General features: G+C 47.0%; 1 protein-coding gene across 4 annotated transcripts in view; it reads right to left on the bottom strand.

Annotated features, from left to right (window-relative positions):
• Positions 1 to 24,627, bottom strand: part of CPT1B (carnitine palmitoyltransferase 1B) — a 95,380-nt gene that overhangs the window by 10,835 nt on the left and 59,918 nt on the right. For all 4 annotated transcript variants that reach the window (XM_033958377.1, XM_033958376.1, XM_033958375.1 and 1 more), the window contains exons 10-17: positions 23,117 to 23,312; positions 18,604 to 18,789; positions 18,248 to 18,353; positions 15,976 to 16,092; positions 7,113 to 7,277; positions 4,657 to 4,791; positions 3,733 to 3,885; positions 2,734 to 2,847 (exon numbers count right to left, since the gene is read on the bottom strand). In XM_033958377.1, the coding sequence (XP_033814268.1) occupies positions 2,734 to 2,847; positions 3,733 to 3,885; positions 4,657 to 4,791; positions 7,113 to 7,277; positions 15,976 to 16,092; positions 18,248 to 18,353; positions 18,604 to 18,789; positions 23,117 to 23,312 (1,172 nt within the window). The remainder of the gene's footprint in view (positions 1 to 2,733; positions 2,848 to 3,732; positions 3,886 to 4,656; positions 4,792 to 7,112; positions 7,278 to 15,975; positions 16,093 to 18,247; positions 18,354 to 18,603; positions 18,790 to 23,116; positions 23,313 to 24,627) is intronic.

The following is a 24,627-nucleotide window of genomic DNA, read 5'->3' as shown; positions in this document are numbered from 1 at the left end:
CTCGGACCGGTCCCGTACCGGAAGGTGCGGTGCCAGCAACACCGGCAACAGTTGTTGGAGCTGTTGTTGCAGCTGCTCCTGTAACTGTGTTTGGAGTATGGCCGCGATGCGGTCGTCCAGGGGAGGTACCGGTACCGCTTTTTTCTTCTTCGGTACCATAGGTGCCGGTCTACGCTCCGGCGATGAGGAGGCCGATGATGAGGCACTCACCGAGATCGGAGCGGAGCGTTTGCGGGGCCGGTGCGGTGCCGGGAGGGCCGGTGTCGCAACCGTGGCAGGAGGGCGCTCAAGGGAAGTGGGAGGCTTCTTAGCCGGCTTACCTGGGCCCAACGACCCCGAGGAAGGGTCCGGTGGTGTTGATGTCGTCGGTGCCGACTTTTGTGGTGCCGTCGACGTCACAGCCGGTTCCATGGCAGATCCGGTACCAAACAAAATATTTTGCTGGATCTGCCGATTTTTCAAAGTACGCTTTTTAAGCGTAGCACAGCGGGTGCACAGCGGATGCTCTGGACCCAAGCACTGGAGGCACCAATTGTGTGGGTCGGTGAGGGAGATCGGGCGTGGACACCGCTGGCACTTCTTAAAACCCGGTTGAGGGGGCATGAATGGAAACACGGCCTCCGCAAAATCGAACCCGGAGGCCTGTATGGTGGCAACAGGCCCCGCCGGGGCCGGCCTGAAAAAATAAGGAAAACTCGACGAGTTGTTTTTTTTTTTTTGAAAACAAAAATAAAGGGAATCCGATAAGAAAAAAGGAAAAAAGTGAAAAAATACGCGAGCGGGAAGGCAAAAATTAGTTTTTCAACGGCCGTTGAAAACACATGCATCTTCTTTGCTCCGCGGAAACGAAGAAACTGGGGACCACGCACTCCTTCGTCGGGCGGGAAGGCACTCGCGTATGCGCGGTGCGGCCAACTAAAACTTTCTAGTTAAAAAGGTCCGTACTGGGGCTCCGTCGGTGACGTCACCCATGCGTTAAGAATATGCTGCCTGCTTGTCCTGGGATAATTTCCAATATTTCCATAAAATACCTTTTCACCATTTCTCTAGGAGAAGTTGACAAGATCTTTGGAAAATTTATAAATCTCAAATTGTTAATTCGACTATTATTCTCCTGAGCTTCCAACTTCCTCCTGAGTATTATATTATCTTTAACCAGCAAATCTTGATTTTGTTTCAAAGACATTAGCTCCTTACTTGTATTTTGTGACTCTGTTTTTAATTGAGAAATATCCTGCTTTAAGACATTTATTTCTTCTTTTTGTTCTTTTAATTCTTTGTCCAAACTTTTTATTTGAGGATTTAAAGAATTCCCCAAATTCACTACCAAGTCCCATAATGCATCAAGTGTAACTTTAGGGGGTTTTGTAGGTGAAAAAAGTTGTAATGGTGTAGTATCTAAATGTTCTGAAATTAGCTTTACCTCAGTGGCGTCTTGTATTCCCCCAGCCTCTGTTGTCCCAGTCGCAAGTCCTTGCAGAGAGAGCATGTCACTCTGCGTTATTGTGTTCGGCGAGCCCTCCATGCTAGCCGCTGGGAACGAAGAAGAAGCTACCTCCTCGGGTGCATTCTGGTCCCGTGGAGAGCTAGCTGCTTGCGGCGTCGGTTGAAGGGGTGGCGTCCTGACGTCGGGGCTGAGAGTGACATCGAGCCCAGGGGATCTCACCACCGCGCTACTCTCCGGCGGCGTTCCCAGCGAGCTGGCACCCGACTCTTCTTGCTCCCGTTGTAGGCGTCTGAGAAAATCATCAATGGTAACCGCTGGAGTTAAGGGTCGCCGGGAGGCTCCTCCGACGTTCCTTCCCCGTCTTTTCGGCATAGTTAGAGGAAACTTTCGACGGCGTCCTCACTGCAGCAGACATGCAGCGGCCATCTTGGATCCTGCAGCGGCCATCTTGGATCCCACCCATCTTGGTATGACAAGCACATGCCACAAAAGAGACTGCTGCTGCAGATGTTTTGATTCCTAAGGCCAAAGCGGGCCACATCCACTCTGCAATCCTGCGTATTCTCCCTCACATGCACTTGGTTCTTGAGCAACCAAGGAATCCACAGTAGGCTGAGCGAACATCTGTTGACACTCCTGTGCTACATAGTATACAGCCTAGACATGATTAATTTTCCTGATAAGAGGTATGTTTCTTTGAGCCAGATCAAGGAAATTAAATAATGTAATCTGACTTTAAAAGTAAGATCCTCTAATAGTTAGCTAGGGTTGTGATCTTAATTGGATTGTTCTGTTTTGATTTCCTTCTTCTTTAGTCCACATCACAGAAGAGAGCATACAAAAGGAAAGATTGTTTTCTATACAGTTATTTTTAGCTTTTGTTAATATATTCTGTAATATCACTTCCAAGCTATTTACTTTAGTTACTTATGAACATGCAAGTAAAGGTCCTGTGATCGGAATGGTAGTGCCGAACTCAATAGAGTATTCAGAATGTATAAATAATGTAGCAGTCAGTGCTATGGACATAGGACAGAAAACAGGTTTGCTCTTGATTAAATAGCATCTAAGTGACCTATATAATAAAGAGACCACTGAATGAAATCTGAAATGTGCGATTTCTTTGGGTTTATTAAAATATCTACCCAGGGAAGATACTATATCGAGTAGCAAAGTGGCTCGATTTAAAGCTGATGAACTCGTTCAGCACCGCCTTTTCATTCCTCCCCATGCACAGCTACTTTTGCTACAGATCTCACTTGAAAAAGGCAGCTCGTCTAACTTACCGGCCCAAAGCCTCCACCAGAGGACACATGATCTGGATGTTTCTCCAAATCAAACATTACAAGTTGCTGTTGGGGAGTCTGGCTGGTAGAGAGACGCCAGGGTTCAGAGAGCACCTATAAAGAAGAAAGTTAAAGCTGTTACTCTGACGAGTAGGCCGATCTTCAAGAGTGCCCAGATGAGGGTAAGAAGCGGCAGGGGGGTGCCCAATTGTGTCGGGGGGGATGTCGGATCGTGTCGGGGAGGTGCCCAATCGTGTCGGGGAGGGGGGGGGTCGGATCGTGGTGGGGGAGGGTGCCCAATCGTGGCGGGGGGGGGGGGGGCGGATCGTGGCGGGGGGGGGGGGGCGGTTTGCGGCAGGGGGGGTGCTCGTAAATCGAGCCATGCTCAGTTTCCGAGGCACCGATTTTGCAAATGTTTTGCTCGTAAACCGAGGTACCACTGTACTCTGTGCTTGCCCCACACTTTTTATTGTTCTCTCCCAGCTCCTGCCTATATCTGTAACAAGATCACTAGCACAATATTTCCACCCTTCAACTTTGTCTTCTATACTGCATTGGAGTGTCTAAATGAGACTGGCTATGGAAGGATGAAAACTAGGCATGCACAGTACATTTTACCTCTCCTCCCCAAATGTGCTGGGTTCTATGAAGTCTGATTGGCAGAGACAGAGTTAAATGTTAACATGACATAGGGAGTTATTCTGCTTATATCTATAAAGTAGGAAAAGAAGAGAGATCTTGCCTGAAACACACAAAAAGCAAATGGAATGATGCGCCTCATTATTTCTGGTCTTATCCTTACTCTACTACTGTCTTATCAGACTCCAAATCCCACCCTCACACCATGTCATGAAGAAACGTGAGTTGGGCCCTATTCACAGCACAGCATACGGGACAAGACACATTCTTATATCCATTATACCAGAGTATTGGGAGTTGGGTTAACATTTGGTTAATCACATAACCTATAGATTGGGGCACTGAAAAGTATCCTTTTACCTGATTCAGGAAAGGTGATTCTACTTTCAGATACCTAGAAACAAGGTACAGACAGAAGAGGTGGCGGTCTATGCCAGAGCCAGTCATTGCAAGACGGTACATATGCTGGTGCTTTTCCGCAGCCTTTTTGAACAGCGCCAGGCACTCTGCCTTCTGTAAGAGAAAGTCAGGCATAAGGGAGGGTACAGGAAGATCTTAGGCCAAGTTAAGCAGAGGTCTAGATAGCATGAAGATTTGATCTCCACAGATTTTTGTGCTGTAGAAGCCATGGAGGGGGAGAATAAAACCCACAGCATGGCTACCATGGATTGGAGTAGCCACCTAAGGTATATTCCTGCTGCAGCTCCTTGTCACCCTTAACACAATTCACTTAACACTTCATTGCTCAGGTACCCAAAAAATCTTAGATTGTGAGCCTACTGAAAACAGAAAAAGTATCTTGTATATAATACGTAAGCTGCTTTGGTTGTACTTAGAAAGCCAGTATATCAAAAACCTTTCCCATTACCATGTCGGGTCTGAAAGCTACAATGAAAAGGATAGAATGGAGATAAACAGATCCAGCTAGGTTTGGCCACTGGTTTCAGTTTTACAGAACAGGGCTCACCTCATTTGGGAGTCTTGTTTTTTTAGGGAATGTAATTGGGAAATCAGAACTACAAGACCCTGCACACAAGGGAATGAACCCACAACTGGATCATAAGGACCATCCAAAATTCTACATAGAGAAAAAAGGGATAATATGAAGCCCAAATGTCAGACTGGCAGCACTGCAAAGGTGATAGAAAGGACAGTTTAATGATCAGGTTTGAATTGTAACAGAGAGGAGACCATGCCTAAATCCTGAAAAGAAAAGAATTAAGATAGCAAACATGGGAAAAATGTTTTTTTTTTTTTAGGTAATATTAGAACATTTACACTTACTGTTTTTATTGTACCCTCCATTGCTTGAACAAATTCCGTTGACTCATTAGTACATGATCTCACTGTTTCAGTTCTGCCCTCTCGGAACATCCGGGTCATGGAAGCCTCATATGTAAGACAGAACTTCCCTTTGTCCTACAAGTACATAGACTAAATTAGCTGAAGTAGAAGGTATATTTCACCAATGCACTGCCTGTTCTGTTCAGTATCAAGGTAACCTCTTGCTCTGAACCCTGTGTATCTGACCCTTGCTATTCTGCTCATTCAGGGCCAAGTGTTTGATGCCTGCTATTCACTTGTAAAGAGCCTGCACAATCTACAGGACAGTGCAGAAGGTAAAATAAAATAGATCCTCAGCAGCTCAATTGTTTTCAGAGCACAAATCAGATTTCAACTTGGTGGGGTGGGGGTTAGTAGCTTAAAAGTTTAAAAGTTCTACTGGTTTGCTCCCTCTCAAATTTCCCTGTCCACCAAGAAAGGAAGAATTGCTATCTGAGGAAGAATCAGAAGTCTCCTTTCCTCTTAGTCACTGTGGCATAGAGAAACAGGAATGAACTGCACAGAGGTTTGTACGTTGTATGCTGTAATTTTAATAATCTGTTATGTTCTATTTTATTATGTATCTATTGTTTTAATTATGTATGTATCGTTATCCACCTAGATGGTTGATATGCGGGCTACAAGTGTTTTAAATAAATAAATAAGAGGTAGATAAAGCCACCTGATGTATACAGCTTTATTGGCTTTCATTTTCTCCCATTCCCCCATAACTCTTGCTTTTCCAATGCTTCTCATCCCATTTTCCTTTCTGTTCTAGGCTTTGTTCCTATTCTTTTTGCATTTTCTCTTCCTGTCCTGCCTGCCACTGTTACTATTCCCCCTTACCAAAGAATTACAATGAATTTAATCAAAATCCTCTTTGGTTGTTTTTCACTTTTGACTAAAACACTAGAATTTAATGGTAGATTTTCTTTATACTTTGTTGAAATTGTGTGAGCAAAGAGGAATTAGCTAACAGAGATCACATGGCAGCTAATCAGTGCCCCAGAAACATGTTTAACAAGGAAGGTAGACACCTGGATAAGTAACATTCATTCAATCACACTATTAATTGGATAAAGAAAATAGACGCCTTATTTTCTTGAAAAGGCTAAAATATACACAGCTATGTACTTGAGACAGCACTATGGGCCTCCCAGGAGCCTAATACTAAAATAAGTTATGAGAACAAAATGGCTCACCAACTGGAAAAGGAACAAGGATCCCTTATGAATTCTTATTAAAAGTACATGCAACTGCAATGCATTCCTTTGCGGGCATCAGCAGGAAAGAAGTGCGCTCTGGAGAGGATGTAGGTATGTTCTTGCCCAGGGGACCACATCTATATCTACAGTCATTACCATCGACCCCAGCACCTGTATGTATTGTCAACCTGGTGGGGCTGACCTGTCCTGAAACTCCGTGATCTGCAATGTGAGTTTCATTCTGTGGGCTTCTGGCAGAAAAACCTTGTCCTCCTTCATGTCGAACAAGATCCCTAGATACTCCAGGTATTGCATCAGTTCCAGATGGCTTTTCTGAAAGTTGACCACCCAGCTCAAGTCTTGCAGAAGCTGAACCACCTGCTGCACTGCTGACCTTCTTTCGGTTTTGGATGGAGCTCTTATCAGCCAATTGTCCAGATACGGGTGTACCTATATCCCCATCTTAGCTACACACCTCAGAGTTTGAGCTCTTCCACAGTCAGAGATGTACCAAACAGGGAGCCTCTGCAGCACCAACAAAAAGCCTTACAATCGGATTTTTTAAAACCCCCAAATTAAATGAACAATAAACTCGAGCAGAACAGATAGGCTTCTACAACATTGAGTTTAGAGAGAAACTGAGGTGGTACAGAACAGCCCAGAGTGATGGGAGGCGGAGCAAAGTAAATGCTAATGAGGCTCTCAACACAGATCTCGCGGAAGAGGTTGACTATCAAAGAGTTCAGGAATGATATGCCTATTGCACTAGAAAAGCATTCTGTATTAAAGAGTTTACTTTAAAGAGAAAAGAAAAAAGCATAACTGGCAAATTTCTTGTATTCTCTTTGTAAGCAAAGAGATGCACTAAAGTATAACAATTTAAAAGTCACCACAAGATCAAACCAACCTAAAAACTTTATAAAAAAGGAAAAACCGGTAGCACAAAATAAAACCAAGAAAGACATTAGGTACCTTTACAAGACCAATATTGTATTATCTCATTTAGTTTAAAAAATATATAGCTTTGTCATACATTTACAGCTAAGCCTTCGGGGCTACCATTTTATGTTACTGGTGAGAGAAATGCCTCCTCAATTCCTGTCTTTTCTCTATTAAGAGAAACAGATAAATGTGGTGGTGATCAAGGAGAGAGTTTCAGAAAGAACTTGGAAAGTGGTTACATGTCCAGAGGGGAATATGAGGAGCACTTACCCTGTAGTGAGCAAGCTGCAAAGCTAATTGTATGAAGGCATCTGGGCTCGTCTTGCATCGTTTGATCAGGCCTTTCCCAAAGTCTTTAAACTGGCTGTAGTGAAAATCCACATCATCTGCTAATGCCTTGGCCACGTCATATGAGCTATTAATTATTTCCATGCACTGTGGAAAGAACCTCAGTTACAAGGGTGCAACACTGGGGACAGAATTGACAAAATGCAAACACTGCACAAGCCATCTATAAAAATATTCATTTGGACTTTCAAAAAAATGTTCAAGGCTACTTACAGCATTACTAATTAGGACTGTCATATTTTCAATTAAAAATGCCTATTTTATAATTGTCCTTCGTGGCATGATCAAGTGATGTCACCGGGCTGCTAGTACTTCAGCCCCATTATTAGAGTGAGACCTGCTGCCAATGAGTTGAGTGGCTGTGAAGGGAATAGACACTTTCTGCCACAAAGACCCTAGAAGGTAGCTATGGTGGCAGCTGCATGTGCCCCAGAAAGACAGGGGATCCACTTAGGTCTATACAGAATATAAAATTAAGTTAATAAACCTTAAATCAGTGTTCTTCAACCACTGGTCCATGGACCAGTGCCGGTCCACAGGGCCAGCATGTGCATCAGGCCCAAAACAGTGTTCTTCAACCGCCGGTCCACGGTGCGATCGATGCGGTGTTATCTTCGAGCCAGCTCCCTCTTCCTCTCCGATTCAGTGCACAAAGCCACAGGCAGTGGCTCCTACAGGCATCCTGCGCCTGAACCGGAAGCCTTCTCTCTTGACATTACAACGTCAGAGGGAAGGCTTCCAGACGAGACAAGAGACGTGCAAGGTGCAAATAGTACTATTATGGGAGTGGGGTCTGGGGTGGAGATTGGGTAGAGATGGGCGGGGTCTGGCCCACGACTTAGCCCCGTGTTCTTCAACTGACAGTCCACAGACCGATGCCGGTCCACAGAATAATTATTTTATTTCTGCCGGTCCATAGGTGTAAAAAGGTTGAAAAACACTGCCTTAAATCATTTTGACTGCCTTCCGCCTTCACCACAGAATGTATAGTGGACATCACTTAGTAGTGAGTGGAGGAGTGGCCTAGTGGTTATGGCTGCAGCCTCAGCACCTTGAGGTTGCAGGTTCAAACCCAACACCATTCCTTGTGACCCTGGGCAAGTCACTTGACACTTCATTTCCCCAGTTCCATTTGTCATATTGTGAATCTACCAGGACAGATAGGGAGAAATAATTGAGGACCCGAATGTAAATTTCTTGGCTATAAGCAGTATAAAAATACTACAATAAAGAAAAAAAAAAAATCCTCTATATTCCTCTGTACAGTATATTTTCTAGAAGACAATAATAGCCTAAGCAGAGATATCTGAGAAGCAGACTGCCATTGAAAAGCAGTAAGACTTTCAGATCTCCTTTATGGACATTGTCGTTTAGGGAAAAGGCTGCAGATTTGGAAAAGGCTGCAGATTTTGACCAGTTTATAGCCAGATAGAGCAATTTTCTAACCTATCTATAGGCATCAATTAAGAACTTTAATGCCATCATGTTATCTGGAATAGCAGGATACATCTGCACATCTGCACAATATATTTATCGACGACTTGGAAACGGGGACGAGGTGTGAAGTTATAAAATTTGCTGATGACACCAAACTCTGCAGCAGAGTTAGGACCACAGAGGAGTGCGAAGACCTGCAAAGGGATCTAAGCAAACAAATGGCAAATGTGCTTTAACATAGAAAAATACAAGGTCATGCATATAGGGAAAAGAAACCCAAGGTTCAGCTACAAAATGGGGGGAACATTGCTGGGGGAGAGTAATCTTGAAAAGGACTTGGGTGTACTGGTGGACACAACAATGAAATCATCAGCGCAATGTGCAGCGGCCTCGAAAAAAGCTAACAGAATGCTGGGCATCATTAAGGAGAAATTAGGTTCTTACCTGCTAATTTACTTTTTTTTAGCTTCTCCAGACCAGTAGAGGTTAACTTTACGAATGGGTATATATCTAATCATGACCAGCAGGTGGAGACTGAAAACAAAACTGTGGGACAGTATATCCTATCCCCTCTTCTCTATTTCCCTCAGTCTGCCGAATAGCCAAGCAGAACCAAGAACTGGAAAACAGAAAGAAAAACAATACTCCGAACAGGAGTAACAATTAACATACCCAAAAAATGCTGTTGGAAAATGCAGAGGAGAAATACCCGAAGGAAATTGTCCCCACAGCTCGCCAGCTAAGCCAGACGAGCCACAGCCGCTGTTCTTCAAATCTCCCCGGCTCTAGAAAAATACTAGAACCCGCAGCAAAACACAAAAAAACTGCCCGCGCAACAGCCCGAACAACAACACGAACAACAGACAGGGTGGGGACCTCTACTGGTCTGGAGAAGCTAAAAGAAAGTAAATTACCAGGTAAGAACCTAATTTCTCCTTCTTTAGCACTCTCCAGACCAGTAGAGGTTAACTTTACGAATGGGACGTACCAAAGCAGTCCCTCTCACGGGCGGGACCCCCGAAGGGCCGATACCAGTACACGCTCACCGAACACCGCGTCCCGACGCGCCTGCACATCAACCCGATAATGACGAACAAAGGAATGCAAGGAGGACCAAACAGCAGCCTTACAAATATCCACCGGAGGCACGAGCGACGACTCAGCCCAAGAAGTCGCCTGACCCCGAGTGGAATGAGCCTTGAGAAACTCCGGAACAGGCAGCTGTTTCAGAAGATAAGCGGAAGCAATCGTCTCCTTGATCCAGCGCGCAATAGTAGCCTTAGAAGCGCCAGCTCCCTGACGAGGACCCGCCAGGAGGACAAAGAGATGATCGGACTTCCGGAATTCCTGGGTCCGCCGCACATAAGAGCGAAGGACCCGACCGACATCCAACTTGCGCAGCTGCCGTTGCTCAGAAGAGCCCTCCCGACCACCCAAGACCGGGAGAACCACCGATTGATTGACATGAAAAGGAGAAACAACCTTCGGCAGAAAGGAAGGAACAGGCCGCAAGACGACCCGCTCCCTAGAAAACTCCAAGAAGGGAGCCCTACAAGAGAACGCCTGCAGCTCAGAAACACGCCTAGCAGAAGTAATGGCCACCAAAAAGACCGCCTTCAAAGTAAGGTCCTTCAAAGAACAGTCGTCCAAGGGCTCGAAAGGCGGGCGCACCAAAACAGAGAGAACCAGATTAAGATCCCAAGAGGGAACCGAGGGCCGTAGGGGAGGCCTAAGCAACTTGGCCGCCTGCAAAAACCGAATTACATCAGGAAGAGCCGATAAACGCTGACCTGACACCAACCCTCGAAAAGCCGACAGGGCCGCAAGATGAACACGGAGAGAAGACCAAGCCAGGCCTCTATCCAGGCCATCCTGCAAGAACTCTAGAATGTTAGGCAGAGAAGCGCGAAAAGAGGTCACTCCCCGCGCCCGACACCATTCCTCAAAGAGACGCCAAACCCGCACATAAGCCCGAGAGGTAGAAAGCCTCCGGGACCCCAACAGTGTAGAGATCACCTTGTCTGAATATCCCTTCTTGCTAAGGCGACCCCTTTCAAGACCCACACCGTAAGACAGAAGGGAGACGGGTCGAACATGGGAATGGGACCCTGCATCAGAAGGTCGGCCGAGAGAGGCAGAGGAAGAGGATCCGCCACCAGGTGCCTCACCAGATCCGCATACCACGGACGTCGAGGCCAATCCGGAGCCACCAGCACCACCAAACCCGGATGGTGAACAATGCGAAGAAGCACTCTGCCCACCAGTGGCCAAGGAGGAAACACATACAACAGCCCCTCCGTTGGCCATGGCTGGACCAGAGCATCCAGACCCTCGGCCAGACCGTCCCTGCGACGACTGAAGAAGCGGGGCACTTTGGCGTTGCCACCCGTGGCCATCAGGTCCATCAGGGGCTGCCCCCAAGCCTGCACTATCAACTGAAACGCCCCGGCGCCGAGACACCACTCTCCGGGATCTAGGAAGTGACGACTGAGGAAGTCTGCCTGAACATTTTCTACCCCGGCTATATGAGAGGCCGAGAGGTCCAGCAGATGGGACTCCGCCCAAACCATGAGCAGAGCCGCCTCCTGCGCCACCGGAGTGCTCTTGGTGCCCCCCTGCTGATTGACATAAGCCACCGCCGTGGCATTGTCCGACAGCACCCTGACCGACTTGCCCAGCAAAAGGGAGCGGAAAGCCAACAGCGCCAGACGGACCGCTCTGGTCTCCAACATGTTGATCGACCAGGTGGCCTCCTCCGCGGACCAGGTGCCCTGAGCTGAGTGACCCAAACACTGAGCCCCCCAACCCAGGAGACTCGCATCCGTCAGGAGCACCGTCCACTGCGGGAGATCCAGACCCACCCCCTGAACCAGGTGAGGGGTCCGGAGCCACCAGCGCAGACTGCAGCGCGCCAACCCCCACAGGGGCACTGGAACATCCAAATCTTGCCTCTGGGGAGACCACCTCCGGAGCAGAGCATACTGAAGAGGACGCATGTGGGCCCGCGCCCACCTCACCACGTCCAGGGACGCCGCCATCGACCCCAAGACCTGGAGTAAATCTCGCGCCCGAGGACACCGGGACGCCAAAAGCAGACGAATCTGCGATTGCAACTTGCTCACCCGGGCCTCTGGAAGGAAGACCTTCCCCAAGGAGGTGTCGAACAGAACCCCAAGGTACTCCAGGCGCTGAGCCGGGACCAACCGACTCTTGGAAAGGTTGACCACCCAGCCCAGCGACCGGAGAAACTCCACCACCCGAGCCGTAACCCGGGAGCTTTCCTGCAACGACTTTGCCCGAATCAACCAGTCGTCTAGGTAGGGGTGAACCCGGATGCTCTCCGACCGCAAGGCTGCCGCGACGACCACCATCACCTTGGTGAACGTCCGGGGAGCCGTGGCCAGACCAAAGGGAAGCGCACAGAACTGATAGTGCCGCCCCAAGATCGCAAAGCGCAGGAAGCGCTGATGAGAGTCCCGAATGGGAACATGCAAGTAGGCCTCCGTCAGATCGAGAGAAGTGAGGAACTCCCCCGGCTGAACCGCCAGAATGACCGACCGCAGAGTTTCCATGCGGAAAGAAGGAATCTTGAGAGCCCTGTTGACCCCTTTCAAATCCAGGATGGGCCGAAAGGTCCCCTCCTTCTTGGGCACCACAAAGTAAATGGAGTACCTGCCGGTGCCCCACTCCGAAGGGGGCACCGGCACCACTGCCTTGAGATCCAGCAAGCGCTGCAGGGTCTGGCGAAAGGCCTGCGTCTTCCCCTGAGACTGACAAGGAGAAGCTATGAAAAGGTCCGGCAGAGAGCGGGCGAACTCTAGAGCATAACCGTCCCGCACCACCTCCAGGACCCACTGATCGGACGTGATCTCGGCCCACTTTGGGAAAAATTCTCACAGCCAGGCCCCCACCGGAACAAAGGGGGCGCCGGCAAGGAGTCATTGCGCAGGACGGGAAGCGGGGAGCCGGCGGAGGGATTCCCTGCCCCCCGACGGGCCCCCCGAAAGGGCTGCATGCGCTGGAAGAACCGACCCCTGGAAAAACCCGGAGCCGGGAAAGAAGCAGCCCCACGCCCAGGGCGATACTTGTGAAATTCCCGCAAATGCCCCCGGGCCGCGCCACCCCGAGACGCAGGACGGGCACGGTCCTCAGGCAGACGGGGAACCTTAGAGTCCGTCAGAGTCTGAATCAACTTATCCAATTCCTCCCCGAACAAAAAAGACCCCCGAAAGGGAAATTTAGTAAGTTTAGCTTTGGACGCAGCATCCGCCGCCCAAGCGCGCAGCCACAAAATACGCCGCGCGGCCACTCCAAAGGCCATAGACTTAGCCGAAATCCGCACTAAGTCATAAAGAGCATCAGAGAGGAACGAGGCCGCCATCTCAATCTTCGCCACCTCCTGATCCACCAGAGACCAGTCATCAGACTCCCGATCCAGGATGCGCTCAGCCCACCGAAAAACGGCGCGAGCGACCAGCCCCCCACAGATAGCCGCCTGGACCCCAAAAGCCGAGACCTGAAAATTGAGCTTAAGGATATTCTCCAATTTGCGCTCCTCAGAGTCCCGCAACGCAGAACCGCCCTCAACAGGCACGGTATGCCGCTTAGAAATCGCCGAGACCACCGCGTCTACGACTGGCGAAACTAAAGTAGCCCGATCCCCCTCTGGGATGGGATACAAACGAGCCATGCTACGCGCCAAACGAAACGGCGCCTCCGGCGTTTTCCACTGTTCTAGGATAATATCCCGAATATCCTGATGCATAGGAAAAGAGCGGGAAACGGAACGGATCCCCCGAAGCAGAGGGTCCCCCACCCGCGGAGTCTCCGGCGGCGCATCTTCAAAACGCAACACCAAAGAAACCTGTTGAATCAGGTCCGGCAGCTCATCTCTCTGAAAAAGGCGCACCACCGACGCCTCTTCGACGGAAGACGGGAAACCCGACAAGCCGCCGCCAGCGGCCGTCCCCTCAAGAGGGTCCTGAAACTCCTCCGACCAGCCAAGGTCCTCATCCAGACCGACACGCTCCTCCGACCATAAATCCTCATCCCACGACACCCACGGGCGCTTGGACGAAGGCTGCGGAGGAGGGGACGCCACACCCGACGAGAGAGGCAAAGCCGCAGGGAGCGCGGAGGAACCCCCACCCCCCGAAACCCCCTGCGCGCAACCGGGACCCCCAGCCGCCTGAAAATAGGCTCGGCACAAAGAAAAAAATAAATCAGGGGAAAAAACCCCCGAGGGTCCCAAGGGACTCCCTTGCCACCGCAGGGGACCCAGCAGAAACCTGCCCCTGCTTTTCCGAAACAGGGGGAAGGTCACCTGAGGTGGAAGACAAGATGGAGGGGCCAGAGTGAGAAGATGGCGTCTTTCCCGCCAAAACAGCTCCCTCCATAGCCTGCAGCGGCTGAGAGACCTGAACAGTCTCAGCCGCTAAAGCAGGCAAGCCGGCATCAGCTGTCAAAAAATCAGCTGAGAGGGAATCCCCAAAAACCCGACCGTCGGCAGCCCGGGGAATCCCTCCGTGGGCGGATGGTGAAGACCGGGCTTCCCCACTGCTCTCTGCCGACTCGCAAGGCACCTTCGGCGGGGAGCTCTGGGCGCCTGCAGCCACTGCCGACGGAGCTCCTCCACCGCACCGGCCTGAACACCGCTTGCACAGGCCGGCCGCGAGTGCCTCGCGTCTGGAGCACAATGAGCACTTTTTCCCTTTAGAAGTGCTCATTGCTCCATACGCGACCTAGCTGTAAAAAAAAGTGCCGGTTAGTTGAAAAAATACAGTAAAATACAGTTTTCTTAAAGGGAAACAACCCTCCAGACCAGCACTACCTCAGGATTTATTTTTTTTTTTACAGAACAGACTCCACAGGCTCTCGAAGCAATATGCCTTGCTTGATTTAGGGGGCAAGGCTTACTGCTGAGGCTCCTCTAAAAAAATATGGGGAGGTGGAGGAAGTGGGGGGAGGGACCCCGCTCGAGACCAGCCGGGTTTGACACCCCCGAGGTCGGACGAACCCCCAAACAGGGTCCGCCCAAGCTCCGTCCGGCTAAAAACAGGGACTATAGACCCCCTAAACAAATTCCAACAGCCCTACCAAGGGAGATGGGTACAGATCACTCAACACCTGCTGGAGACTGAAAGAAGACTGAGGGAAATAGAGAAGAGGGGATAGGATATACTGTCCCACAGTTTTGTTTTCAGTCTCCACCTGCTGGTCATGATTAGATATATACCCATTCGTAAAGTTAACCTCTACTGGTCTGGAGAGTGCTAAAGAAGAAGGAAATTACAACCAGGACGAAGGAAGTCATCATGCCACTGTATCGTGCAATGGTGCGCCTGCATCTGGAGTACTGCATCCAATATTGGTTGCCGTACCTCAAGAAAGACATGGCGATACTTGAGAAGGTCCAGAGAAGAGCTACGAAAATGATAATTGGTATGGAGGACTGTTCATACACTGACAGGCTGGACAAGCTGGGGCTCTTCTCCCTGGAAAAGAGGAGGCTTAGGGTGACATGATAGAAACTTTCAGGATCATGAAGGGCATGGAGAAGATAAACAAGGATAGATTCTTCAAACTACGGGGAACCACAAACACAAGAGGGCACTCGGAGAAACTGGAAGGGGACAAGTTTAGAACCAATGCCAGGAGGTTCTTCTTCACACAGAGGGTTGTGGACACATGGAACGCGCTCCCGGAGGAAGTGGTCGGGAAGAGTACGCTACGGGGATTCAAAGAAGGATTGGATGGATTCCCGAAGGATAGGAGAAAGGGGATACAGAAAGGGGTAGATATCAGCATGGAAAGAGTATAGATAAAAGCAAGGGGGCTATAGGGCTAAATCATGATAACCTGACTGGTCATGGACCTGATGGGCCGCCGCGGGTGCGGACTGCTGGGCGCGATGGACCTTTGGTCTGACCCAGCGGATGCAAATTCTTATGTTCTTATCTAATCAGGCAGCTGCAAAATATGCAGACAACCGATTTTTCCTAAATTTCCCTTTTGTTCACTATTTCCTCTGGAAATGGGTGAATTGGATGTGCTATCCTCAAATATCCTAAGGTCTTGTGTTTCTGCTGAATGGCATGTATTGTATTCCTGGACTAGCCAGCGTGCTGAATATTGGGGAAACAACATCACTTTTCAAGTTTCAAGTTTATTAGGATTTTATATACCGCCTATCAAGGTTATCTAAGCGGTTTTTACAATCAGGTACTCAAGCATTTTCCCTATCTGTCCCGGTGGGCTCACAATCTATCTAAGCAAGGATAAGCAAGGATATTTCAAGCAAGGATAAAAATGAAAATATTCCTGGTGTTAAAATGAAAAGCAAACTTACTGTGGATGGAATTTCCCATTTCAATCTCTCTGGGGGTGGCAGAGATGAGTTCATCATACCACAGCAATGTTCATCGGCAGCATATTTCAGCTCAAAGCACTCTGTCCCTAGCACAAACTAAAAGAAAGAAAGAAAAAAAATAAGTGTGTGGCAAAATAATTGCAAAAGATAGCAACAGCTGCTGCTCCATTTTGCATAATGGAAAGGCAGAAGGTATAGGCATTAAAACAGGAGGGGGGGCACACTGGCTATGGTCCCACCAAACTTTTCCTACCAGCTGTCACTTGCTTACTTTCAGAGCAATTGGAGCTTGTCCTTCTGCTGCTGCTGCCCAGCTTTCATTGTTTGGCACTGGCTGCCAGCACCATGTGCTTGTTAAAATCAGAGAGCAACAGGAAATAGGAAGTACTGTAGTTGCTCCTCAATTTTAAAAAGCATATGGTGCTGAAAGCCAATGTCAACCAATGAAAACAGAGCAGAAACACAAGATCCCATTGCTCTGAATGTTATTTAAAGGTGCTAGTGCTGGGATTGGAAAGGTGGGGGGGTTAGTGGGAGAAGTGGGCTGGGGTTTGGAGATTGCTCCTGATGCAGGGTCTTGAAGATGAGTACAATGTAGTTGCTGAAGGTAGGGATCAAAAAGGGGGCTTACACTGACAGGACTGGGAGAAAAGGTCTCTGAGAAGGCATAAAATGCTGGGCCTTACACAGGGAATGGGGCTGAAGGCTGAGATAGAAGCAGCAAAGGCATATTTGTAAGTAAAAGATGCAGATGGAGCAGAGGCAGGGTTAGAGGCAAAACTCTCCCCACCACCACCACTCCCCAAACAAACAAAAAAATTCAGCAGCTCCAGGCAGAAGGTATTGTGTTATGTGAAGATAGACAAAGGCTGCATTATATAGAAAGATGGCAGAGCATGTAAGTCAACTGCTTCACATAATGTAATGAAAAAGGTTAAGTGCTGCAGAAAACGGCTTCAAGTTGCAAGGTGACAGGGAATGGATTGTCAGAGTGGAATCTGCATGATGGATTGTACCATATGAAATGGTGGCAGAACAGATAGGGTTATCTACTTCATTATCAGACAGAAAAAGAGTGGCTACTTAATATTGTAGCATAGGAAATAAATTATGTAACATAATGATAGGAATAAGGATTGATTCATTAAGCACTAACATTCAAACACCCAACTGCTAAAGTTACAAAATCATGTTCCTTCACTCTTCAAATAGGATGCATCAGTTCATTACTTGATGTGACTGCATTGCATCCTAGTCATTAGCTGCAGTGACCACTGTAACGCTCTCTACAATGGGATCTGATGACTTATGCTAAAAAGACTTCAGACTGCAGTTAGACTGATCTACCAGGCCAAAAATACCGACCACATCCCCCCCAACTTAAAAAGAGGGTGCTGCACAGAAGTGTCTTGATGTAAAAACAGTTTCTGGATGATCACTGAATTGTGGTCAGAAAAAGAAAGGCAGTTATCAAAAATATCTCCAAAGATTCAACTTCCCTCCTTTCCTATTCTTCTATTTTCCCCTCAGACTCCCTTTCCTTCATTACCTCCTGCCATCTCTTATCCTCCTCAGTGCTCATCTTTCTCATAGGCTGGTGCTTCCATTAACTGGACTGGAAGATTGCTTAGATTCTGGGAGCAGAAAAAGTCAGCAGACAGCTTGAGTGAATATTTTCAATTCCCCTGCTTTCCAAGCAGAACAGCTGGAGCTCAGCAGGTTGATTGGCAATTAAACAAGAAAGCATGAGCCTCAGCACATGTGCACATGGAAGGTCTATTGCATCCCCGTTAACTCCAAAGCAGACTTCCTGTTACAAAGTGGGTGAGGATGCAGCAGGCCTTCATCACACACTGAGGCCAATACTTTCTTCTTTAACTGCCAGCCTGCTTGTTGACCCACCCACCACGGCACTAACCCAGTGGCAAAATATAGGGGAAAGAGACAGGGTCGGTGCTAGAACATCAAGTGGGGATAGGGGGGTGGAGAAAAGATGGGGAGATTTCTGATCCATAAGGAGGAGGGGAAGATAGGAATATGCTGGACTTTTTTTTTTTTGGGGGGAGGGGATACAAGATTACAAGTTCACCTAGGGTGCCTAGCATCCTTAACTAGCCCTGCTCTTCAACTCCAAAGAGATAACAGCGAAAGAGTATCAGCCCAGAAGCATATGCCAATCAAACTTGGGTTTCATTTCTTCCAATGCCCTCCTTTTGCCTTCCCAAACTCATTCCCCAACTATTTGTTTTACCTCCCAGAGGTGACCAATGACAGGCGCATCAGCCCAGGAGTGCTCTGCATTCAGACCCATCTTCCCATTTCGGAATACAATGAAGTTGAAGGATTTATCAAACCATCTTAAACAAAAAAAGGAAAAAGATGAAGTGTGAGTGAGTGAGTGGTAGGTAGAGGAAGTGAACTGGCAAAAGTGGTAAAGAAAATTAAGGGTAAGATAAAGAAAAGGGACAATGCAGGTTTTGGGAGGGTGGGTTGGGTTGTTGTTTTGTTTTTAGAGACAAGGCAAAAGGGAAGGTGAACAGTGCAAAAAAATAGGAAAAAAGTGATGGTAGGTGTGCATGTGAGAATGATGTTTTAATGCTCACTCACCTGTTATAGCATTTCCCATGAAGAAGGGACTTGGCATACAGATCCATGGAGGACGGGTTTTTCTTGTCATAACCATGTGCTTCATCATCTAGGGTCATGAAGAATGCTCCCCGTTCAATGGCACTAAGAGAACTCCTGTTTACTCCCTGGCTGAAATAAGTAGCACGAGCCTTTGCCCATGGTATCCTAAGGACATGATGGCAGAGAACAAACCATTTCTCAAGTCTTTCAATACCAAGCTGGGAAACAAGATACCTAGTAAAATTTTTTTTTTTTTTTTAATTTAGCTCACAGGTTTTCAGTAGTATCTCACGATGAGTTAGCTAATTTCCCTGCTCCTGGAAGGCTTACAATCTATTTTTTTTAACTTATAATAGAATTTTTTATATATACGGTATATGGTTAAAATTGACCCTAAATGAGATAGCAGAGGCTCTAGCATTCCTAAATGAGACTGTGATGTTATCACAATGTACACACACCATCTTATATGAACATTTAGGCACGAGGAAGTTGAGTGCACAATGGGTGCCACATTATCTAACCATTGATCGAAAACTAGTTTGATTGGACATTTTGAAAACATGTCTTGTTTTTACTTTGTATTTTACTGAAGGCATGAAAGGTCTGGGAAAACGTTGGAGCAAATGTACTGAGTTAAAAGGAGACTATGCTGAAAATATATTTCATATTGGGTATAAATTCATTCACCCCCCCAAAAAAAAAAAAAAAAAGTTTCCAGTCTAATGAGGAAAACAAATTTTTTTTTTTGGGGGGGGAGCAATGAAATTTATACCCAATATGAAATTTATTTCCAACATCATCTCCTTTTAACTCAATACATTTGCTCCTTAGGCGCTTGGGCCAATCCCACCCCATTGCATCCCACAATGCACTGGAAAGGGGCAGGCCCACCATTCTGAGAATGGCAGGCCTGTTGGATGGACGGAGAGAGGACCCGGCAGGCCGGCCAACTTTGAGGTTAGTGTGTGTGTGGGGAGGGGGTCCAGAGCGCTGCGATGTTGGGTTCATGGGGGGTGGGGTGTGTCAGCAGGAGGGCTGGGGGTGGGGTTAGGTTGCCTGGGCTGCTGAGCTGATCACTGCAACCAGCTCAGCGACCTTATTAGGAACTTATACCTGTTTTGACTTGGCCTAAGTCGAAACGTATAAGTTCCGTCTGGCAAACCACCTCCCTTTTCCACCCACCTTTCCACTCCTCCAAAAACACCCCTTTTCGCTCTAGGCATTCAGAGACAGGGTAAAGACCTAAGCTGGTTTTAGATACGTCTAAAACCAGCTTTGATTATCAGTACTTGGACGATCTGTCTTTTTGATCGTCCAAGTACCGACTTAGGCCTCTTTTGAACTTTTTTTTTTTTTTTTTAAATTATGAGCCCCATACTGTTTATTCTGAATTCTAATTAAATATTTACAGCAAAACATACACCAAGGTCTAAAACCTCTTGACACATCGCAATAATTTATTCCTCCGATCCTGGGAGGTCTTTTACAAATCAGGAAATATCCAAATCTTTTGTCCAAGAAATAAAAGTATGGCCGACAAAATTAAGAAAAATTATTATGGTGGGAGGGAAGGGGATAAATTTTATTTATTGAAAATGTTTGTGGAATTTCAATTGATGTATTAGTCAAATTGTTGTTACTTTCTGTGCACTTGATGTTAAACATAAAATGAATAAAGAATTTAAAAAAAAAAAATAATAATCTCTGGATATGCGCACAATTGAGCAAAAGATAAGAGATACAAGTGTTGCTTTTTTTTTTTTTTTTAGTTCTACCCCACCCAGATCTTGTAACAGACCAGAAATATCTTGACTGTCCATAGCGACCTCACCAGAGGGAGCAGATCTCTTTCTTCCAGTGTTGCCTCCAACAGATAGATAAAATACTCTGTTCATAAGAGGGAATAACTCTGGCTTATCTCTCAAAACCTCCTTATTTCTTAAACAAATCAATTGGTTGCTCCGAAGATCTTTTAGGAAAAATTACTCTCAAATTTAGAGTCCTGATCTATTTTCTAGAGTCAATTTTCTTATGGAGAACCTGCATAAGACCTGTTTATATAGCCATCACTCTTTCAACCTTTTTCTCCAACTCCAAAACTTGTGTCTTAAGGTCCTCTCAGTCCAGTATAGGTTGCAGTACAGACTCAAAACAGAAGCATCTAACAATGCCAAAACAGTTCACAATGAATTCAGTGTTTCTTGTGATGGCTTAACAGTGGGGCATCCACCCTTCTACACTGAGGCATATCAGAATTCCACTTCTCTCCAGGTTGGAACCCTGATGCTGAAGGAATCATAGTTCAAAAAGCCCCTTCTGGAACCTTCTGCTGGATGGCTAAACAGGAACCACAGGGAGTTCCTTGCTCACCTCCTCCCTTTGCACTTTGGGCAAATCTTCACTGGAAACTCCCACTAAATGTTGGCAAAGGGAACAAGCAGGGTAATCTGATCCTCTCTTCCATGGAAAGCATGACTTGGAGCTCAGAACTAGAAGGGTTTCCCTCCCAACCAGTTACATAAACCTTTATTAGCAGTTTTTCAAAATTCCAAAAGCAAGTGCTTGATATATAAAGAAAACATGGTCCCACTGCCAGAGATTGTGATAAGAGCGGATAGAGTAGCTGGTTTTAAGAAAAGTTTGGACAATTTCCTGGAGGAAAAGTCCATAGTCTGTTATTGAGAAAGACATGGGGGAAGCCACTGCTTGCCCTGGATCGGTGGCATGGAATGTTGCTATTCTTTGGGTTTTGGTCAGGTACTAGGGACCTGGATTGGCCACCGTAAAAACAGGCTACTGGGGGCTTGATGGACCATTGGTCTGACCCAGTAAGACTATTTTTATATTATTGTTAGGCTGGCCAGAGCTGGATATAACATTCATAGCTGGTCCCTGGAGGAGAAGGAGTGCAAGCTATTGCTCAATAGTGACACATAGGGGTTGATTCTATAAGTAGATGCCGCAAGAACTGACGGCAGCCATTCAGAAAGTGGCGCGGGCCCAGGCAGCAGCGTAGAAAGCACGCTTCTGCCAGCCGATATACCGCTGGACCACCAGGCTTAAGGGACGTTTAAAAAGGTACTAGGGCGACGGGTGTTTTAAAAGGACGGACGGGACAGAGAGGAAAAAATTGTTAAGTCGGCTGTCCCAACTTACCACTACACTACCAAAGGTGAGGGAGGGGGGTAGGTTACAGGGCAGGGAAGGAGAGACAGGTTGCAGAGCCTGACAGGGAGTGAGGGGGCTGGGTGCACAATTTGGTTCAGAATGTTTTTTTTCTTGTTTTCCTCCACTAAATGTAGGGTGCCTCTTATAGTACAAAAAATACAGTAATTGTGATTAATCACAGTTAAAAGTGGGACACCTCCAGCAGTCCATGGGGGGGGGGGGCACACATTTTCTCTCCCTTCTCCCCACATTTGGTATCATCCCTCCCTGGACCCAACGTGACTGCTCTCTGTTCCCCCATTTCCTACCCCCAGAGGCTGCAGCTGGCCTATCTTTAAATCTAGTCTTTGGTCCTCAAGGCCAGCAGCAGCTGTACAGAAAGGTTGCTTACAAGTTACACCAGGTTTTTCCCTCTGACCCAGCCCTCCCCTTCGGAAGATAGGAAGTTGCATCAGAAGGGGTGGGGCAAAGGTAAAGGCCTAGTGCAAGCTGCAAGCAACCTTTCTATATGGCTTCCTCTGGTCTTCAGGGCCAAGGACTGGATTTAAAGGTAGGTCGGCTGGAGGGGTGGGGGAGGGGGAAGAGAGAGGAAGGGAGAGTAGCTGGATTGGGAGGGGAATAGAGGTGCTAGACTGACACTGCATGCAGGTAGATGGGTGATAGGCAGAAAGTGGGTTGCATACAATTAATTATTAAATCATGGTTACAGTTTTTAATAATTAAAATAATTTTAATCATGGCGTTAACTGTGATTTACGGGCACCTTACATAGGCCCAGCATAACTGCAGGTGCCTAAATGTGGCAAGGGTGCGTGTAACAGTATTCTGTAAGTAATGCACAAGTGGGACCCCTGCCCATAAGAATGCCCCCTTGTATTCAGGGCTGGTATTAGGAGATGGCAACCAACTACTATTACCAAACGTTTCTATAGTGTTACTGGATATATGCAGTGCTGCACACATTACATGCAGGTACTGTCTCTATTCCTAGTGGGCTTGCAATCTAAGTTTTCATAGCTGGGACAATGGAAGAAAATTTGTTTATTTTATTAACCACCTTTTCATGAAGAAATTCATCCAAGTGGTTTACAATTCCTTGAATAGTAATCAGGTACCTGGGGCAATGGAGGGTTAAGTGATTTACCCAGAGTCACAAGGAACAGGCTGGGATCGAACTCACAACCTCAGGATGCTGAGGCCACCACTTGAGTTTTACTGAAACCAGAACATAAAACCTAAGGCGACTTAAGACACGCTTTTACTGAAAACAATAGAAATGTTGGACTCTAAACCATTACTTACATATCTGCCATCTACTTACCTCTCTCCCGCAGTGAGTGCTGCCAGCTTCTCCTCTCCAGGTTGTGGGGCTGATGTATCATCCAAGATCCTCTGAAACTGCATCTCTAAGTCCCGGGGTTTTAGTAAGTCACCACCATGGTAAAGCCAGACTTTAAAGAAGCGACCCTTATGGTAGACAACCAAATGCCTACTTTCCCTCAGGTGCAGTACAACATCTGTAAAACAGCAGAAAGATTTCACTAAATGGATTAGTTTTGTTGGAATCATTGGCCTAGAATCATACACAAAGACGAAGTTTTAACACACCCTTTAGCAACCTCCTTAGAATTAGAGAACTCCAGGAGGGAGCGGGACATGAGGCATACCAGCTTTTGTTGTTCTGATGGTCTTTCCCATGCTTAAGAAATGCAGAACACCCCAGCCACTCAACCTCAGATTTACAAGAAACTTATCTTAGGTATGAAATAGAGAATGACGGGGTGACAAAATTCGTCACAGTTTCCGTCCCTGCGGATAGTCGCGAGAAACAATCCCGTGTCATTCTCAACCTCAGTCCTTCTACACCGGCATTCTTCAATGAAAGGCTTGAGGATCAGTGGTTGTGTCCATTCATATTCCGATTTTTATGTGAGCCAAGAATAGGATAATGAACACATTGTGACATCACTGATGAGGCTGGCTTTTAAGCATTGGTATAACGAGGCATGATGATATCACAATCTCAGCTCTGGAATGTTGTTACTCTTTGGGTTTCTGCCAGGTATTTGAGACCTGGGTTGGCCACTGCTGGAAAGAGGATTCTGGGCTTGATTGACCTTCAGTCTGTCCCAGTATGGCAATGCTTATAGTCTTATGTTCTAACCATCTCGTGTCATTCTTTAGTGTCTATCTCAACCTCAGTCCTTCTACACCAGCGTTCTTCAATACAAGGCTTAAGGGTCAGTGGTTATGTCCATTCATACTCTGATTCTTCCCTCTTTCCTTAAAGAATGATATGGAGAGGGTTTCCGGGACAGGAACAGTGACAAATTTTATCACCGTGTCATTCTCTAGTATGAAATTGGCTAGGGATACGTTGCTGTCACTATGCCAGATATGCTCAAACCCACATCTGAAGAGCTCTGATAGAAAAGGGACACCTGCCGCTGTTTGATTTGGGGTCTTGAGGCTAACATGTTGATTTCTGACAAATTACCACCCAGAGGGATATGAATTAATGGAGGGGAAAAAAAGTCACAAAAATATTGAGATAGTTGCAGTTTATTCAGTCTTTCCTCATATGGGAGGTTCTTGAGTCCCGAGACCATCCTGGTGGTAATTCGCTGAACTGACTCGATTCTCCGCACATCTTTCTGATAATGTGGTCTCCAGAATTGAACACAATATTCAAGATGAGGTCTCACCATGGATCTGTACAGGGGCATTATAACTTCGGGCCTCCGGCTGACAAAGTTATAATGCCCCTGTACAGATCCATGGTGAGACCTCATCTTGAATATTGTGTTCAATTCTGGAGACCACATTATCAAA

This window comes from Geotrypetes seraphini, chromosome 9 (genome assembly GCF_902459505.1).
Source record: "Geotrypetes seraphini chromosome 9, aGeoSer1.1, whole genome shotgun sequence".
Taxonomy (NCBI): domain Eukaryota; kingdom Metazoa; phylum Chordata; class Amphibia; order Gymnophiona; family Dermophiidae; genus Geotrypetes; species Geotrypetes seraphini.
Note: the sequence above shows the minus strand (reverse complement) of the source record. Positions and strands in the feature narration are given on the sequence as shown.